This window comes from Bidens hawaiensis, unplaced genomic scaffold, assembly GCF_021521415.1.
Source record: "Bidens hawaiensis isolate Kalapana, Puna unplaced genomic scaffold, B.hawaiensis_p1.1 tig00007801_1, whole genome shotgun sequence".
NCBI lineage: Eukaryota > Viridiplantae > Streptophyta > Magnoliopsida > Asterales > Asteraceae > Bidens > Bidens hawaiensis.
The window spans coordinates 540,735-556,610 of record NW_027491542.1 but is presented as its reverse complement, the minus strand read 5'-3'; the positions used below and the strand labels follow the sequence as shown (position 1 = coordinate 556,610).

The following is a 15,876-nucleotide window of genomic DNA, read 5'->3' as shown; positions in this document are numbered from 1 at the left end:
AGAAAGATGTTTGTTCCACCAATGGATGATGAGATAATTATGGTCGATATGTTACAAATGACACGTATAAGATAGTCATAGAGTTATTTATAAAGCGATTTTTTAGAATAAATAATACAGTATTATTTCTCGGTTTATCTAATATCTTATATCTCAATTTTCAACATATGTGACTCGACCAAGAAGAGAGAAGAGAATAATAAACAAAAACGTTCATTTTCATTTTTAAGCTACAATCAAAAGCCTTTATAAATATAACAAAACCAGGTTATTGTCCCGTGGACGCCATGGGTGGAAATATAGAAATGTCTAATAAACACATATAATTTCAAACGACAATATTTCCCGTCCTCGAAAGTAAGTTAATAGAACTTGTCTAAATTCGAAGGATAAACAAAGTCTATTAAATCAGATATTGGATATAATGAATTGTTAATTAGAAGATCATCGGAATTTGTACATTCATCTGTCGTCATTTGAACCCCCCCCCCCCCTTCCCACACACGCGCACACACACACATTCCCTTCACCTATATCCAATAGTCAATTCGCAAATTATTTTATCTCTTCAACATGTAAGGATTTACATCAACTGTGAGCCTCGTGTTTTTTTGATAGTTTAAGTATCTTGTGCTTTTACAAGGTGTATGAAGAACTACTTGAAGTGTAATTTAAAATAAATATGAAGAAAATTCTATACAATTTAACTATTTATTTAACAAAAGTATCATAAATTTAGTATCTACAACTCCTAAATACTTCCTTGTATATTAGGTTTATACTTTAATTTGTAATTAATCAATTTAAATGTCAAAATTAAATTAACTACGCAATTGATGAATATAAAGTAAGAAATTACCTTGTATTCAAATTCCACCGTCAAGCTCCTGATATGTAATTATAATAAAAATACAGTTTATAAAGATTTCGATAAATAAAGTAAAAAACATTATACAACAAACACCAAATAAATTGAGGTTTTTACCTAACACCCGATTAGAGATTGAGATGATAGTTTATACAGCCTTTTGATATCTTATTTTCCATTAGTAAGATACTAATAATGTATTCATCTTTTAATACATACAAAAGGTGAATAAAATAATTTTTAGTGGTTCTTAAATATTTAGTAGTAATTGAAGCTTCTCCTAATCATTATACCTCCATATGAGGCGTCATCACCACAAAACTGCCTCAAAAAAGCTTTTAATAATTCCTACAAAAGTAAATGATATAAGTTTAAGTAAACATAATAAATAAATTAAATATGAAAATATGTTATTAAGCTTGGTATCAAATGTTGTGAAATTGAATCTCTTAATTTCTTAAAATTAAAAAATTCAACACATTTTTCCATTTATATAGAGAATAATTAAATATTTTAATTACAATTAATTCATAAACTGATGATTTTGCATAATTATGGTAAATTGAATGATATGTGGTTTTGATAATTAAATGTGATTTTAATCCGATTATTCAAATGATTTTGAATTTTGAGATATTTAATGATATTAGAAAAGTTAGTCTCACCATTTTTATTATAGAAAGTAATTAATTTTGCTAAATGACTATCATAAAGTAAATTAAGAAAACTATTAAATGATTTATCATAAAGTAAATTATTCATTCTTTAGTAAACATCATTTTAATAAAGAAATATAGTATATACATAGGCTTAATTAATTGTATCATATCCCGTATAATAAACATCATTTGAAGTTAGTTTATACATTTATTTTTAATTAGTTGACTCAATTAAAATTTTCAACTTCATATACCTTCTCTAGTAAAAATTATTTTAATATATAGGCTTAATTAGTATACATTATTTTTTTATAAAGCTAAACAATGTTATATTCTAGGCTTAATTATTTATGTTATTGTTAAGTGGGTCTAATTTTAGATGTATGAGAATTGACAATTCATACCAGTTATCAAAATTCGTTTAATTGATATGATTAATTATATTAATGGTAATAAATATCAATTACTAACTTATTCTTGTACATTACTAATTTTATTCTCTAGCTTGAAATATGGTGTAGAGTTTAAACAAATCAATTTTAATTATATTTTAATTAATCGTGTTTAAAACATTATATCACATAACCTAACTAAAACACGTATTATAACAATCTTTATAAAAACGTAAATACATTAGTTAATTAACAATAATAATTTATTGGTTACCTTAATTAAAACACGGTAATTAAAAAATTATAATAAAGACATATTAAATTGGTTAAATGTATTAAAGATTACATAATGTACGTGAGCATCGGATTATTAATTATATAACCTATTTTTGTAAGTGGTCAAGAAATTGAATTTCAAAATGGTTCAATTAAATAATTTTTATTATTCACTTAAGGAATTTAGTTGAAATTGACATTAAATTCACAATAACTTGAAATATTTAGAAGAAACTACTATTTTTTTATTTAATGCATGAATATTGAATAATTATGAAATGAGTTTATATTTATGGATGGTATTCAAAAAAATAAAAAGGGTTGAAAAAAATTAGTCAAGTTAGGGATGAGAATTATGTTTATATATGTAAATTTTATTTAAGCCTATTAAATATAAATGGTCAAATTGAGTAAAATCGTTAATTTATTCAAATTGTTGTTATTTAAACCTATTCAATATAATCAAATATGTAAACGTTATTCAAACCTATTCAATATAATTGGAATTTGACCAACAACAATATAAGATACGATCATATATTATTTAATTTGATTATTTGTTACATATATTTGTTATGATTGACCATCATTAAGTTTTACTATAATCACTAAAATCAATTATTGTATATTATTTGATTTAAATCCAATATAATCAATTAGAATATTTAAAATCACCAATCTCTATATTAAATTCGTAATCTCTTCTGTTGATGATATATCAAGTAATTATCTAAATTATATATTATATATTAAATCCGTAATCTCTTATATATTAAATTCATATATTATATATTATCTATATCTATTATATATAAAAAAAATTAAGCCTGATGTAAAGAAAAAAAGATTGTGAATGAAACAAACCAAAAATAATAAAATAAAATTAGTTAAAACATAATTATATGGAGAATTATAAGTTCAAACATAATTATAAAATATTCAAAATTCAAAATTAAACATTAAATGAAAATGAAAGAAAATGCCATTGATATACATGGTAAGTATAGTCACTAACCAATAGGAATGAGAGATTTTGACATAAAACCTATTGTTTTAATAGTATAGTTAGATGAAATAATATAATAACATATATGTTTCCTTGCTTAATAAGTATTGTAATAACCTCATCAACACCAACTTGGATTTGAGTTCAAGTAAATAAAATCAGTGGCACAAACCTAGATTCAAACCTATAAACGCAAAGGAAATCAAGTGATGATGTGATTAAGTTAAAATTTAAAAAACTAAAATGGTTAATGACGTATTATACCTTTTGGGCTAGGCCCATAACTTTAAATATTTATGCGGGCTGGATTTAGGCCTTGATGATATTTTTAACTTATGAACTGGACCATAATTGATAATTTTATATTTATTCTTTTTGGGCTAGGCTCATATCATTTCAATTTGTATGCAAAGAAATTAGTTTTAGTTATACTTGTAGTGTGTTGAATACTTGAATCAAATGCTATAGATCACGTTGGTTCATAAAGTAAAAACCTATATATGCTTTTGACGTGTGTAGAATAGGATAATTACACTATTCATGCTTTAAAACACAAGTGTATTTTGAAAAGATCAAATTGATTTGATAGTAAATCTTTAAAATCTTAATTCGAAAGCCAACCAAGAATGATAAATTATAAACTGATAATAGTGACAGCAAACAAAGTGCTAGTGTAGCAGTTTACAACACAGTGGGACAAACCACTTGTTATAAGGGTTTTATAGGGACACCACCATTTTTACTAAAAAAAAACCTACCAATAGCCCCGTATAGGGTGGTTATACAAGGCGTATAGGCCCCCCATATATGCCATGTGTAGCCCTATAGCCCTATACGGGGCGTATAGGGGGGTGTGGGGTGTCCATGGTAGAACCATTTATATTTTGTTTTATGAAAGTGATGTTGATGGAAAAAATCTATCTGATTGAATGATTGATTCAAGATAAAGACTACCTCCTTTATGAAGATAATAGAAGTTGGAACATTTTTCATTGAATACAGAAACTACCTTATCGGACCTTTTTTATGTCTCGGATGTTAATTCCTTTATATCTCGTATCTATCTCTATATGAATTTGAACTTACTCTTTAATAGAAACGTACCTCAAATCTTTAACCTTAAATTTATTCACCGTGTATATTACTCTCATAAAGATTACTGAACTTCAAACGCTTAATGTGTAGTAGTTATGAGACCCTAAGACTTGTTTGCCCTGTATGGAGTGTCCCGTGGCCCCACATAGGTCTTCCCCGAAACCCCTCCTAGTAACTAAATCATTCAATCTGCTTTGAGACTTTAAGAAGCTTCCTTATAACATGTTAAAGAAACTAAGCTCACACTTGTTTACCAAGCCTCGTACACTAAAACTAAAGCGTTTAGAAAACTTGCGAGACTCCCTAGTTGGTTAAAGCGCAAACATTTGCAAATCCTCCACTAACAATTAAACTCAAGAGTAAAGAAAACTTAGAGCCAGTGGCGAAGCTTGGACTAAGGCACGGGAGGGGGGGGGGGAGCTAAAAATGTATACAAAATTTCACAAACGAGGGGGCCGGGTTCAAATTTTCGGCCAAAAAAGGCTAAACTTACACTACGTGTAACAATTTTCGGCCGAAAACGGGTAAATTTACACTACTGCGTAAAAAAACAGGGAGGGCCGAGGCCACCCCGGGCCTCAATGAAGATTCGCCCCTGCTTAGGGCTAGGGCATCCATAATGATGCGACTAAAAACACTCAATTCTTGTGTCACATCACCGTCACATATGTGAGCCCGACAAATTTTGGATGTTTGAATGTTAAGGAAACTTAGTCGACAGACCCTGCGAGTTTTTTTTCTTACTCATCATTAGTTAAGGGTTCGAATCATGCAGCATACAAGTTTTGATGATAATAGGAGCAAAATAAGTGCAATTAAAACAACATATAACTATGATATGTACAGATTTGTCCATATAGTCCACAATAGCATCTATTTTATTTTCTATAAATAAAAAAAACTTTCTATAACTAATATTTTCTATAAACCATCTGGTTAGAAAAAAAAATGTGACTAGTTTAGTAACACAATATTATCTTTACCCAAAATGTAAATAAAAAAACATGTACCCTGATGTAACGTTCACACGATTTCCCACCAACACCACCTGCATAATATAATATTATACAACACATATACACACCAATCATTTTTTACATTTTACTCTTGAAACCCCAAATCAAAACCAAAACCAACATGGTTCTTGAAATAATTCATCCTAATACTTGCATCAGAGGCTGCTGCACCAGCGATTCAATTCCTCTGCATCTTCTTCCTTCTTCACACACAATCTTGCTTCCAATTGCAAGAGGTATGTATTATGTATAGTATGCACAATTTCATATTTTTAATTAAAGTTGTAACGAATTACTAGCATATGAAAGATATTCAATTTTGCATTTTTAGGAGCTGAGAGTGTTGTTTATGATGCAACGTTGGATGGGGAAAGAGTTGCTGTTAAGAAACCGGTTTTATCGACTTCTGATGACATTAATAAGTTCCATAAAGAATTGCAGTTGTTATGGTCAGTTTGTTTATTCTTTTATGATGTTGGAACATGGTTTTGATGCTTGGTTTATTTTGCTTGTTGTTGTATAGTTTTGTAATTGGAGTTTAATTTGGGACGCTAGTCGGGCGGTGACGTACTGACTAGAGATTAATAGGGATTAATCGGATTTGAATTTTTGTATGTAAATTTTCAGAATATATATATATATATATATATATATATATATATATATATATATATATATATATATATATATATATATAGGGTAAGGATCCTAAGAGAACCCTTTGCAAATTGAGAACTTTGAGAACCATTTTGGACCACTAAAAACACATTTGAAAAAAATATTTAAAAAAATCATAAAACAAAAAATAACAAAAATTTTAAAAAAGTAAAAAAACCAAAATTCTTATATTTCATTCCGGTTTCACTAAAAAAACAAAAAATAAAATAAAAACAAACGTCGTATTATACACATATGTATAATTTTATTTAATCTTTAGTTACGTAATATACACATATGTACTTATCTTAAATTATACACATGTGTATAAAAAAATCACTTAAATGTACATATATGTATATATTATACATATGTGTATATAATTTGGCTAAACCGAGTTTTTTTTTATGAAACCGGGATGTTAAAATAAGAATTTTGGTTTTTTTTTACTTTTTTCATTTTTGTGTTTTTTTTATTTAATTATTTTTTTTATTTTTGGGTTTTTTGTGGTCCAAAATGGTTCTCAATTTCAAAAAAGTTCTCTCATGATCCTGATCCTATATATATATATGTGTGTGTGTGTGAAATTTTGAAAAGTTGAATATAAAAGGTCACATAACTACTTTAAAGTATTTATGTGGACTTTTATATTTAGCTTTTCAACTATGCAGTCGATATCGCCGATATATCACCGATATATCACTGATATATCGGTTATCAATCCCTTGGCGATTTAGAAATCAGAATATCGGTACCGATAATATCAACGATATTGACCGATATTTGGCCGATATTGGACTAATATTTGACCGTTATATCACAGATATTCCCGATATCAGTGTTTTAAGTCTTAATTATCATCTTTTAGTGTTCAATGTTAATCAATTCTTACTTGCTACGATTGTTAGTGTTTTGCAATTTGTAAAAGGTTAACTTTTAATGGTAGGAGACTATACTGAATTATTAGTGTTAAATTGTTATATATATGAATTTTACTTGATATTATTACTTGATATTAAAATTACTGATATCTCACTGCGATAACCGATATCCGATATTTTTCCGCATTAACTGCTTAGCTTTTCAAAATTACACACACACTAAATTCAATATTTTGGGCCAATTTTTTATTCGGCCTAAAATTTTCAAGCTCAAATGGCAAAAACTGAATAGCCCGAAACTGAACCGAAAACAGAAAAACTGAAATCAAAAAAATCGAAACTGAACAGTTTCAAAAATTCAAAAACCGAAGTTTCAGTTTTGGTTTGGTTTTAGCCCTAAACTGACCCAAACCGAACCGTGCACATCCCTACTTTAAAGTTCACATGGTATACTGCAAACATAAACAATTAAACGTAAACTAAATGAATGAGAAAATGTTCAAACATTAACATATTAATTCATGGATCAGATCGGGAACTTGGGTTTGCGGCTAAAAACTTTGGGCCGATTTGTTGGTCCGGTTAGGTGAAATTGAATTGGTAGCATAGCAATTAATCGGGTACTAATTGTGATCTTTACAATACTGTTTTTGATGTTTAATTTGTTTGTATGATTTGGGACTTGAAGCAAGTTAGATCATGAAGGAATTGCGACGTTGGTGGCAGCACATGCAAGGCCACCAAACTACATGTTCTTCTTCAAGTTTTATGAGTTTGGAAATCTTTCTCAGAAGTTACATGTTGAAGAATGGAGTCCAAGTATTGACCAAGCACTTATGATCACCAAACAGCTAGGTGAACTTAACATTTGCTGTACTTTATCAACAGATTTCTACTTCATTATCTGATTACTGCATCGTAAAATGTTTGGTAATGTGAATCTGATTATATCATTTGGATAATCATTTTGCAGCAAGTGCCTTGCAATATCTTCATAACATCGGAATCGTGCATAGAGATGTGAAGCCAGCAAATGTTCTTGTAAGTTATTGCAGTTATATAATCTCACACTGTTGATATGTTTATAATCTAGTCACAGTTTGATATGTTGTTTTGATGCAGCTTGACAAACGCATGAGGCCACATCTTGCAGACTTTGGTTTGTCTGAATATAAACAGGATCTTAAAAGGGTCACACTGGAGAACTGGAAATCATCAGGCAAGCCGACTGGTGGTTTTCATAAGAAGAATATGGTAGGTACTCTTATTTACATGGCACCTGAAGTATTGAGGAAAGAGGTTCATACTGAAAAATCAGACGTGTACAGTTTTGGGATAACAATCAAGTAAGACTTATATGACAATCTGAATCATATATCACAACATGATATTGATATTACAGTTTACCGTATCTATATGAAATCAGTAGCTAGATAGTCCGTTTATAGTATTAAAAGCTTTCCTAAACTCCCGTCATTCATACGAAAACTTTTTATGTGTAGCTTATTAGAAGGATTAGTCACTTTGACTACTAATCAGTTGTATTAAGTATAATACCCTATGGATGAGCTAATAGAATCCTGTGGGTCAGATGCAATTATCATTAATAGCATGTAAGGGATGGTATGGGCAAATAGGTAATCTTAGCATTACAAAATATGCAAAAAGGAACGAGATAAACCATATTTAGACATTTACACAGTATATAAGAAATAAAATCCTAGAGAAACATATCTTGTGCAGATGTGCCTACTATTTTATGATGTATGCCCTATTAAACCTTCAATAAGTTCCACCAACTCCTGTATTGTGACGTGCCTATGTGGAATAAATTATTACCAATTCTAGAACTGAGCTAAGGATCAGCTTAACTTATTGGTAGATCACTGCTAAAGTAATCACTAGCATATTGCACCACTCATACAGCAACACTATGTTATTTACCTTTTCTATACACACGAGAACTTTTGTATAGAAAGGAAAACTACTAAATCCATCAAATGTGTGTGAACGATTCTAAATAAAGAAGCTATCAAGTAATATACACGTGTATGCACACACCCACACACACAACAATACCACCAAGTAATCTATCCAAACTGTTTAGGGTATGATCAAAATAGATATAACATATACCATAATTGTTATCATCTTCCTCTTAATGTATTGTACAGTTCTCTTTTAACCGTAGTAATAATTGGGTATTACTAAGGGAAATCTCTCTTGAGATTTGGGATACCAACTTAAATTATCTTTCCTTCATGTAGGAATAGAAACATAAAACATAAAACTTCAATCTTAACCCATTACAGTGAACTTCTCACAGGTGTCGTCCCATATACCGATCTTCGCACTGAAGCACAGGTTAGTAATGTTTTTAGTGTAATTTTGTGTAATGTTATGTACCAGTTCTAGCTATGTTTTGAATTTGGCACACTTCATTACAAGGCATATTTTTAATTGACCAAGATACGTGAAAATAATATCTTCTTTAGAAAATTGTCACGTTTTTCTTTACCTCTTTGAATAACAAGATTCCGTTCTGGCAGGCTCACACGGTGCTGGAAATGAACTATACCGAGCAGCAACTCACAGCAGCTGTCGTATCTGAAGGACTCAGACCCGCTCTCGCGGGAGCCGAATCGGGTGCTCCACCAAGATTACTATCTTTAATCCAAAAATGCTGGGATACCGACATCCACAACCGACCTTCATTTGATGATATAATCACAGAACTCGAGCTAATCATTGGAAATAACAGGATCTTCACAGTTAATGAGAATACTGTCACTGAATCATCAACGGTTCAACCATTTAAAGAGAACATCAACTGGTTTTCTCAAGGTGATAATATCTTAAAGACCGATTATGAAAGCGCTTCTGATGTGAAAAGTTGGGGTAGTTTTGATAAATCTTCATTATACGCTCCGGTTTTATCTTGGGGTTCGTTTGCTACATGTGGAAGACGAGAGACAATGGAAGACACACATTTTCTTATGCCCCGTTTGTGGAATGAAGATGATATTCATATATTTGGAATCTTTGATGGTCATCGAGGTACACATGGACACAATAAGGGGTCAACTATGATTGTCCTTTTCATTAATAATTATCTTATTATTAACATTGGGTGCGTGCAGGTGCTGCAGCTGCTGAATTTTCTGTCCGAGCTCTACCAAGACTATTGCAAACTCTGGATTGCAACAGCAGGTTTGTATGGTTTTGCTTACAAGTGGCAATGTTGACCCGTTTTCTTTTAAACGGGTCAACCCGACTGTAATGGCCTGTTTCAACCGACAATCCGACATGCCATCTTTGAGACAATCTAGTACTTATTTGTTCGGTTTGAGAAGAAAATTTATGTCTAATCTTTTTTAATAATAATGATACAGTCCTGCAGAAGCACTCAAAGAAGCATTCGTCAACACAGATGTTGCATTCAGAAAGGAATTAAATAATCAGCATAAATCGAAGGCGTTTATCCAGAAAGATTATCATCCTGGTTGTACAGCAATTGCTGCTCTTATAGTTCAAAACAGGCTTTATGTTGCTAATGCTGGCGATTGCAGGGCGATATTATGTCGGGCAGGTTCCCCTTATCCTCTTAGTAAGGTTGTTACTTAATCCACATTTATTATAAGAAATGGCCGAAGTAGTCAACATATTTCTTGACTTGTATGTGGTTGTTATTATTAATATTATTACCTTTTGTAGGACCATGTTGCAAGTTTTCTTGAAGAGAGAGAACGTGTTACGGGTCTAGGAGGTCAAGTCAAATGGCAGCATGATACTTGGAGGGTTGGTCCTGCTGCCCTACAGGTGCCATTTCATTCATTTATTTACTTATAAATGGGTCGAATATAATTAAAGTATGCAACGTTTTAATCGTATAGGTTACACGTTCTATTGGTGATGATGATCTGAAGCCTTGGGTAACTGCTGAACCAGAAGTTACCGAGATTGTACTTTCAGATGATGATGAATATCTGGTATGATGATCTTAATCTGTTTTCACTTTATTACTTGCAACATGTTATAAATTTATAATTTAATATTTTGCCAAAAACAAAATAAATGGTAAAATGTTAAAGGTGGCATTTTTTTTACCTATTTGCTTATGAACAGGTCAATATGAGGTATATATTATCTCTAACAAGCTAAATAAAAGTGTAGTCAATGAGAGAAAAAATATTAATATAATAGTAATAATAGTTTTTAATCAATGCGCCGGTTTTGATTATGTCAGGTGATAGCAAGTGATGGACTTTGGGATGTTGTAAGTAATCTTGAAGTTATTAAGATAATCAAGAACACGGTGAAAGAGCCAGGAATGTGTGCCAAGAGACTAGCGACGGAGGCTGCTCAGTGTGGCAGTAATGATAATATAACAGTAATTGTGGTGTTTCTTCGGCCCGTTTCAACTGCAGAGAGAATTTACTTGCACCGAGGTGATTGGGCGTGATGGATGACTATTTTTTAAATGTAGACATTTTTTTTAATGTTTTTGCAAACATTTATTTGACAGTTATGAGCTTGGAGTTTTAATTCTCCATGCTTATACCTGTAAACATTTGTTCTACCTGTAAAAATTATGTCTGGACTCAACGATGTTTTTTATCATAAGGATATCCAAGAACGGATGGTGTTAATGTTATTCTTTTCTTGTAATGTGTTAATGCATAAAGCCATATATTATACCAAAAGAAGTCTTTAATCATGTTTCAAGTGGATGTTAAAGCAAACATGATGGTTATGCAGTCACACATGCACGAAATGCAGCGCAAACTTCAATAAAAAGAAACGGAGCCCCATAATCTCTTTGCCAATCCAAAACATAAGACTCTGCACTGCCCTTGTAAAGCTGATCCAACCGAAAAATAAACGTCAGATTTTAGTAATATACACATCAGATTGTATATTCAAAATACTTACCTGAATTTCAAACTTGACAGCATCACATAAACTATATGTTTCATTGTTTGAAGTCTTGAATGGCCCATTCACACAGTTGATGTCTTCTAGAGTCATTCTATTCATTCCGTTTGGCAAAGAATAACGTTGAACTGATGGCTTCCACAAACATTTCACGTTGTAGGGCCCGATCTTCTTCCATTGTACGTTTAAACTCTTGAAAACGGTTAAAACATCTCTCATAGTTTCATGTGGCGATGAACAAGACTGCATTCATGTATCAATGTATAATCAAAAGTTCTATAAAACCTTTTAGAGATTGTGTCAAGATGTCAGATTATCAGTGATACGATATAGTTTTTGTAAACATATTTGACACATTAATTGTTCATGAAATATAATTTTCACCTACTGAAAGTACATAAATGCATAATGAAGAGAATCACCTCAAATCCAAGTGCCCACTTGCCTTGATCAGGAAAAACCGGTCTGACATATACATCTCGACGATCCGTGCCTTTTGGTGGCTGAAAGAATAAAAAGAAAGATATTAAGTTATTTCAATGCTTAAAAAATTTTGATTATTTAAGAAATTAATACATAAAATAACCAAAACAGAGAATCTTGTAAAGAAAAAAATAGATTTTGTGAGAAGAAAGTAAAAGTGTCACAAATTACTTTAAAATTAATGGACAAATAGATAACTTGATATTCTCTTTCAGAAAAATAATTAACTAAATATTTTATCTTAAATAATCAAGTACTTCAAAGCAGAATTTAATTATCTGAACATGAAAATTATTTATCAGTTCCAAGTTACCGGGGATCCTAGAAGATTGGCTTCATGGGAAGTCCAGTTATTCAAGCGCCTATGCAATAATATACAATATGAAACTGTTGCCTGAAGGAAAAACATTAGACGGTCTCAATTTTACAGTTAAGATATTAACTGGAATTCGAACAGTAGAGAAATTTTAGCACCTGATTTTGCCACATGTTATTCAAAGACCCGATCACTTCTTGAACATTAAATCCCAAGTTATTCATTTCTTCTAAAACTCGAGCATCAACCTTGATATGTAGATAAACAAGTCATTTTAGTGCATTTTAAAACTTTTTATAAACAACTTATGCATACATATAAATGCAGAACAAATATCAGTCTAAATCTTTGTATAAAATGATTTAAAAGGCTGTTTGCAGACTCAGCCCGACCCGTTTGTCATAAAAGACAAACCAAATGTTTTAAGTTTTAACTGTGAGATGGATAATTTTAGTACCTTTCTTGCATTGCATGAAGTATTAAGGGAGTGGTCTGCAATGTACTGCGGAAGATCTACTCGAAACCATGGATGCTTGTATATTTCAGGAATAGTTATACGGTTAACCGGATCAACAGTACGCATCCGTTTGATCAAGTCACGCGCTCCAAGAGAAAAGAAATTTGGAAATGTAAATATTCCACTCTAACATCAAGTAACAAACTTCATGTCAATATTAGTTTTATTTCCATATCTCAAAAAAAAAAAACCTTAAGCTTTTCATACAGAACAGGTATCATCCCATCATCAAAAGGAAGAAAACCGGACAGAAGAGCATACAATATAACTCCACAACTCCAAACATCAACTTCAGGACCAGCATAAAGTCGCCCTGAGACGACCTACATAAAAAAAAGTGTCGGTTTGCTGACGTGGCATCCTAGTTGTAAACATACGGCGCGTGGACTAAAAATCTTTACCTCTGGCGAAGCATAATTAGGGCTACCACAAGTTGATTTCAAAAGATGCCCGTCCCGCATAACATTAGCCAAACCAAAATCAGCAACTTTAACATTCCCTTTCAAGTCAAGAAGCAGATTTTCTGGTTTAAGATAGCGATGAACCACCCTGTGATGATGACAACCCTCAACACCTGAAATAATCTACATAAAGTGACAAGTATCATATCATATCATATTAATTTTCATTATATACTTGATAATGCAACATATATTATTACTCACTTGTTGAAAGAAACGGCGAGCCTGATCCTCCTCAAGCCTACGGTTCTCGGTTATATAATCAAACAATTCACCGCAGTTCATATACTCCATGATCACATATAACTTTGTCTGCGTCTCGATGACTTCAAAAAGCCTAACGATATGCGGATGCGAAAAAAGCCTCATTATTTTGATCTCTCTTCTCACTGAAAACACAATCACCAACATATTTAAATACATAATATATTATTAAGAGGCAAGTTAATGAACATAAACTAGTCATAATAATACCTTTTTCTCCACCGGATTCATCAATCGATTGGCGATCAAGAATCTTAATGGCAACTCTGATCCCAGTTAAAATATGCATAGCTGCTTTAACTTTACCAAAAGCTCCAAACCCTAGGGTTTTGCCCAGTTTATAATTTGATAGAGGTGGTAAGCTTATTCCATTACTTTCATCCATCATATCTTAGGTTATGTTATTTCTACATAATAACAGAACAACTAATGTGTGTGTATATATATTGAAAGTAAAACTAATAATAAAACAACGTTACCTGTGGTGATCTGAGAGTATGATAAGATGATTATTATGAGGTATTAATGAATATGAATATTGACAAAAGCAGCATCAAAAACCCTCCATTGAAATATCAGTAATAATGAAACACAGAACAAACGTCACGCATGAAATGTTTATGTAAGGGTGGCATATATATTATTATTATTATTATGGGTTTCGATCAAAAACAATTGAAATTAACGTGAGAATCATATAAAGTAACGTAATTACTCTGGGATGTAATTACATAATTACTATAATTGATTGTCACGTTCAGTATATTAATGTCATTTGTACGTTTACATTCCTATATTATTATTGGAACAAAAATAATTTATTTTTGTTCCTTTTTTTTATTATTATTATTATTATTATTATTATTATTATTATTGTTGTTGTTGTTGTTGGAACAAAAATATTTTGTTATTTTGTTTCATTTTTTATATTATTTTTCCTTTTATTATTATTATTATTATTATTATTATTATTATTATTATTATTATTATTATTATTATTATTATAACTTAGTCCTTAAGATTGAGCAATATCAACAATATGTGATTCATGTCACAAAGCTAAAGACACTAGATTACCTAAATATTGTTTTGAACACTTGCATCGTGACACATGGGGAAGATGACAAACTTCGTCAGTCACACAAGCAAATTACCTTTTAACCATCGTAGACAACTACAATCGCTCAATTTGGGTTTCCTTTTAAAACATACACTTGAACGAGTGATTGTTTATTCGGTTTTCAAAAGATAGTTAAAATACAGTCTCTGACCTTCACGCTCCAACTTGATAGGGAGATAGAAGAAAAATATGTTGTTATATTGTTTCCTTTTTTTTAATTATGTATAGTGTTTAGTTTAATTCCCCTATTAGAAGTAGTATTGGATGAGAGTTTAGTGTATCATGAGAGCTTTTGGAAAATATGAGTATTATTTATTCTCTTCGTTAGTTATTTACAACAAACTAAATGCCTTACGTAGACAGGAAAATAAATCATTACATTATTCTATGCACTACTAAAGAAAACGAAATGGTAAAAATAAAACACAAACAATGCTTCTAAATTAAAGTTACGAACATACCGCAGAAAATATGTCTGCCATATGTAGAAAAAGATACTGTCATAACCCATTATTGTTATATATTATTTATCTTCTCTTAGAAGCTGCATTATTGATGTTATACGTCATGGCTTTCATCATTTTTTTACAAAAGGGAGAAACATACTCGATTCTAGATGTGCATAAATTTGTAGGTACATATATACTTTTTCAAATTATTTTAGGGTATATGCACCCTCTGGACACATCCATGGTTTTGCCAATAATTCTAACACACTTTATGTGTGGCGTTTTAGTTATTACAAACATTTATAAATGTGTGTTATATTATAACTAAACTAAATCAAACGAGTGAAACAAAAATTAGATTAAAGAAAAAAATAGTCAAATTTAATTCGTTACTGGTGTTCAAAATGGATATTTGTTTTAAAATTGACCTTTATGTGTATGAAATTGAAATTATGTACCTAATAAACTTGAAGGTATGCTA

At 30.9% G+C, this 15,876-nt stretch overlaps 3 protein-coding genes across 3 annotated transcripts in view; 2 read left to right on the top strand and 1 right to left on the bottom strand.

Annotated features, from left to right (window-relative positions):
* Positions 1-15,876, top strand: part of LOC143636203 (WD repeat-containing protein PCN-like) — a 181,410-nt gene that overhangs the window by 128,833 nt on the left and 36,701 nt on the right. The window lies entirely within an intron of this gene.
* On the top strand, positions 5,394-11,567 carry LOC143636204 (protein kinase and PP2C-like domain-containing protein). Its single transcript, XM_077103860.1, has 12 exons — positions 5,394-5,548; positions 5,644-5,761; positions 7,539-7,705; positions 7,824-7,891; positions 7,973-8,196; positions 9,163-9,214; positions 9,400-9,907; positions 9,991-10,060; positions 10,243-10,462; positions 10,565-10,669; positions 10,744-10,839; positions 11,097-11,567. Exons 1-12 carry the CDS (start codon positions 5,434-5,436, stop codon positions 11,310-11,312), a joined length of 1,959 nt encoding a protein of 652 aa, XP_076959975.1. The 5' UTR covers positions 5,394-5,433; the 3' UTR covers positions 11,313-11,567.
* On the bottom strand, positions 11,540-14,229 carry LOC143636205 (SNF1-related protein kinase catalytic subunit alpha KIN10-like). Its single transcript, XM_077103861.1, has 10 exons — positions 14,037-14,229; positions 13,767-13,951; positions 13,503-13,685; positions 13,293-13,424; positions 13,042-13,227; positions 12,743-12,832; positions 12,582-12,662; positions 12,208-12,288; positions 11,783-12,028; positions 11,540-11,711 (listed from the first exon to the last, which is right to left on the bottom strand). Exons 1-10 carry the CDS (start codon positions 14,212-14,214, stop codon positions 11,601-11,603), a joined length of 1,473 nt encoding a protein of 490 aa, XP_076959976.1. The 5' UTR covers positions 14,215-14,229; the 3' UTR covers positions 11,540-11,600.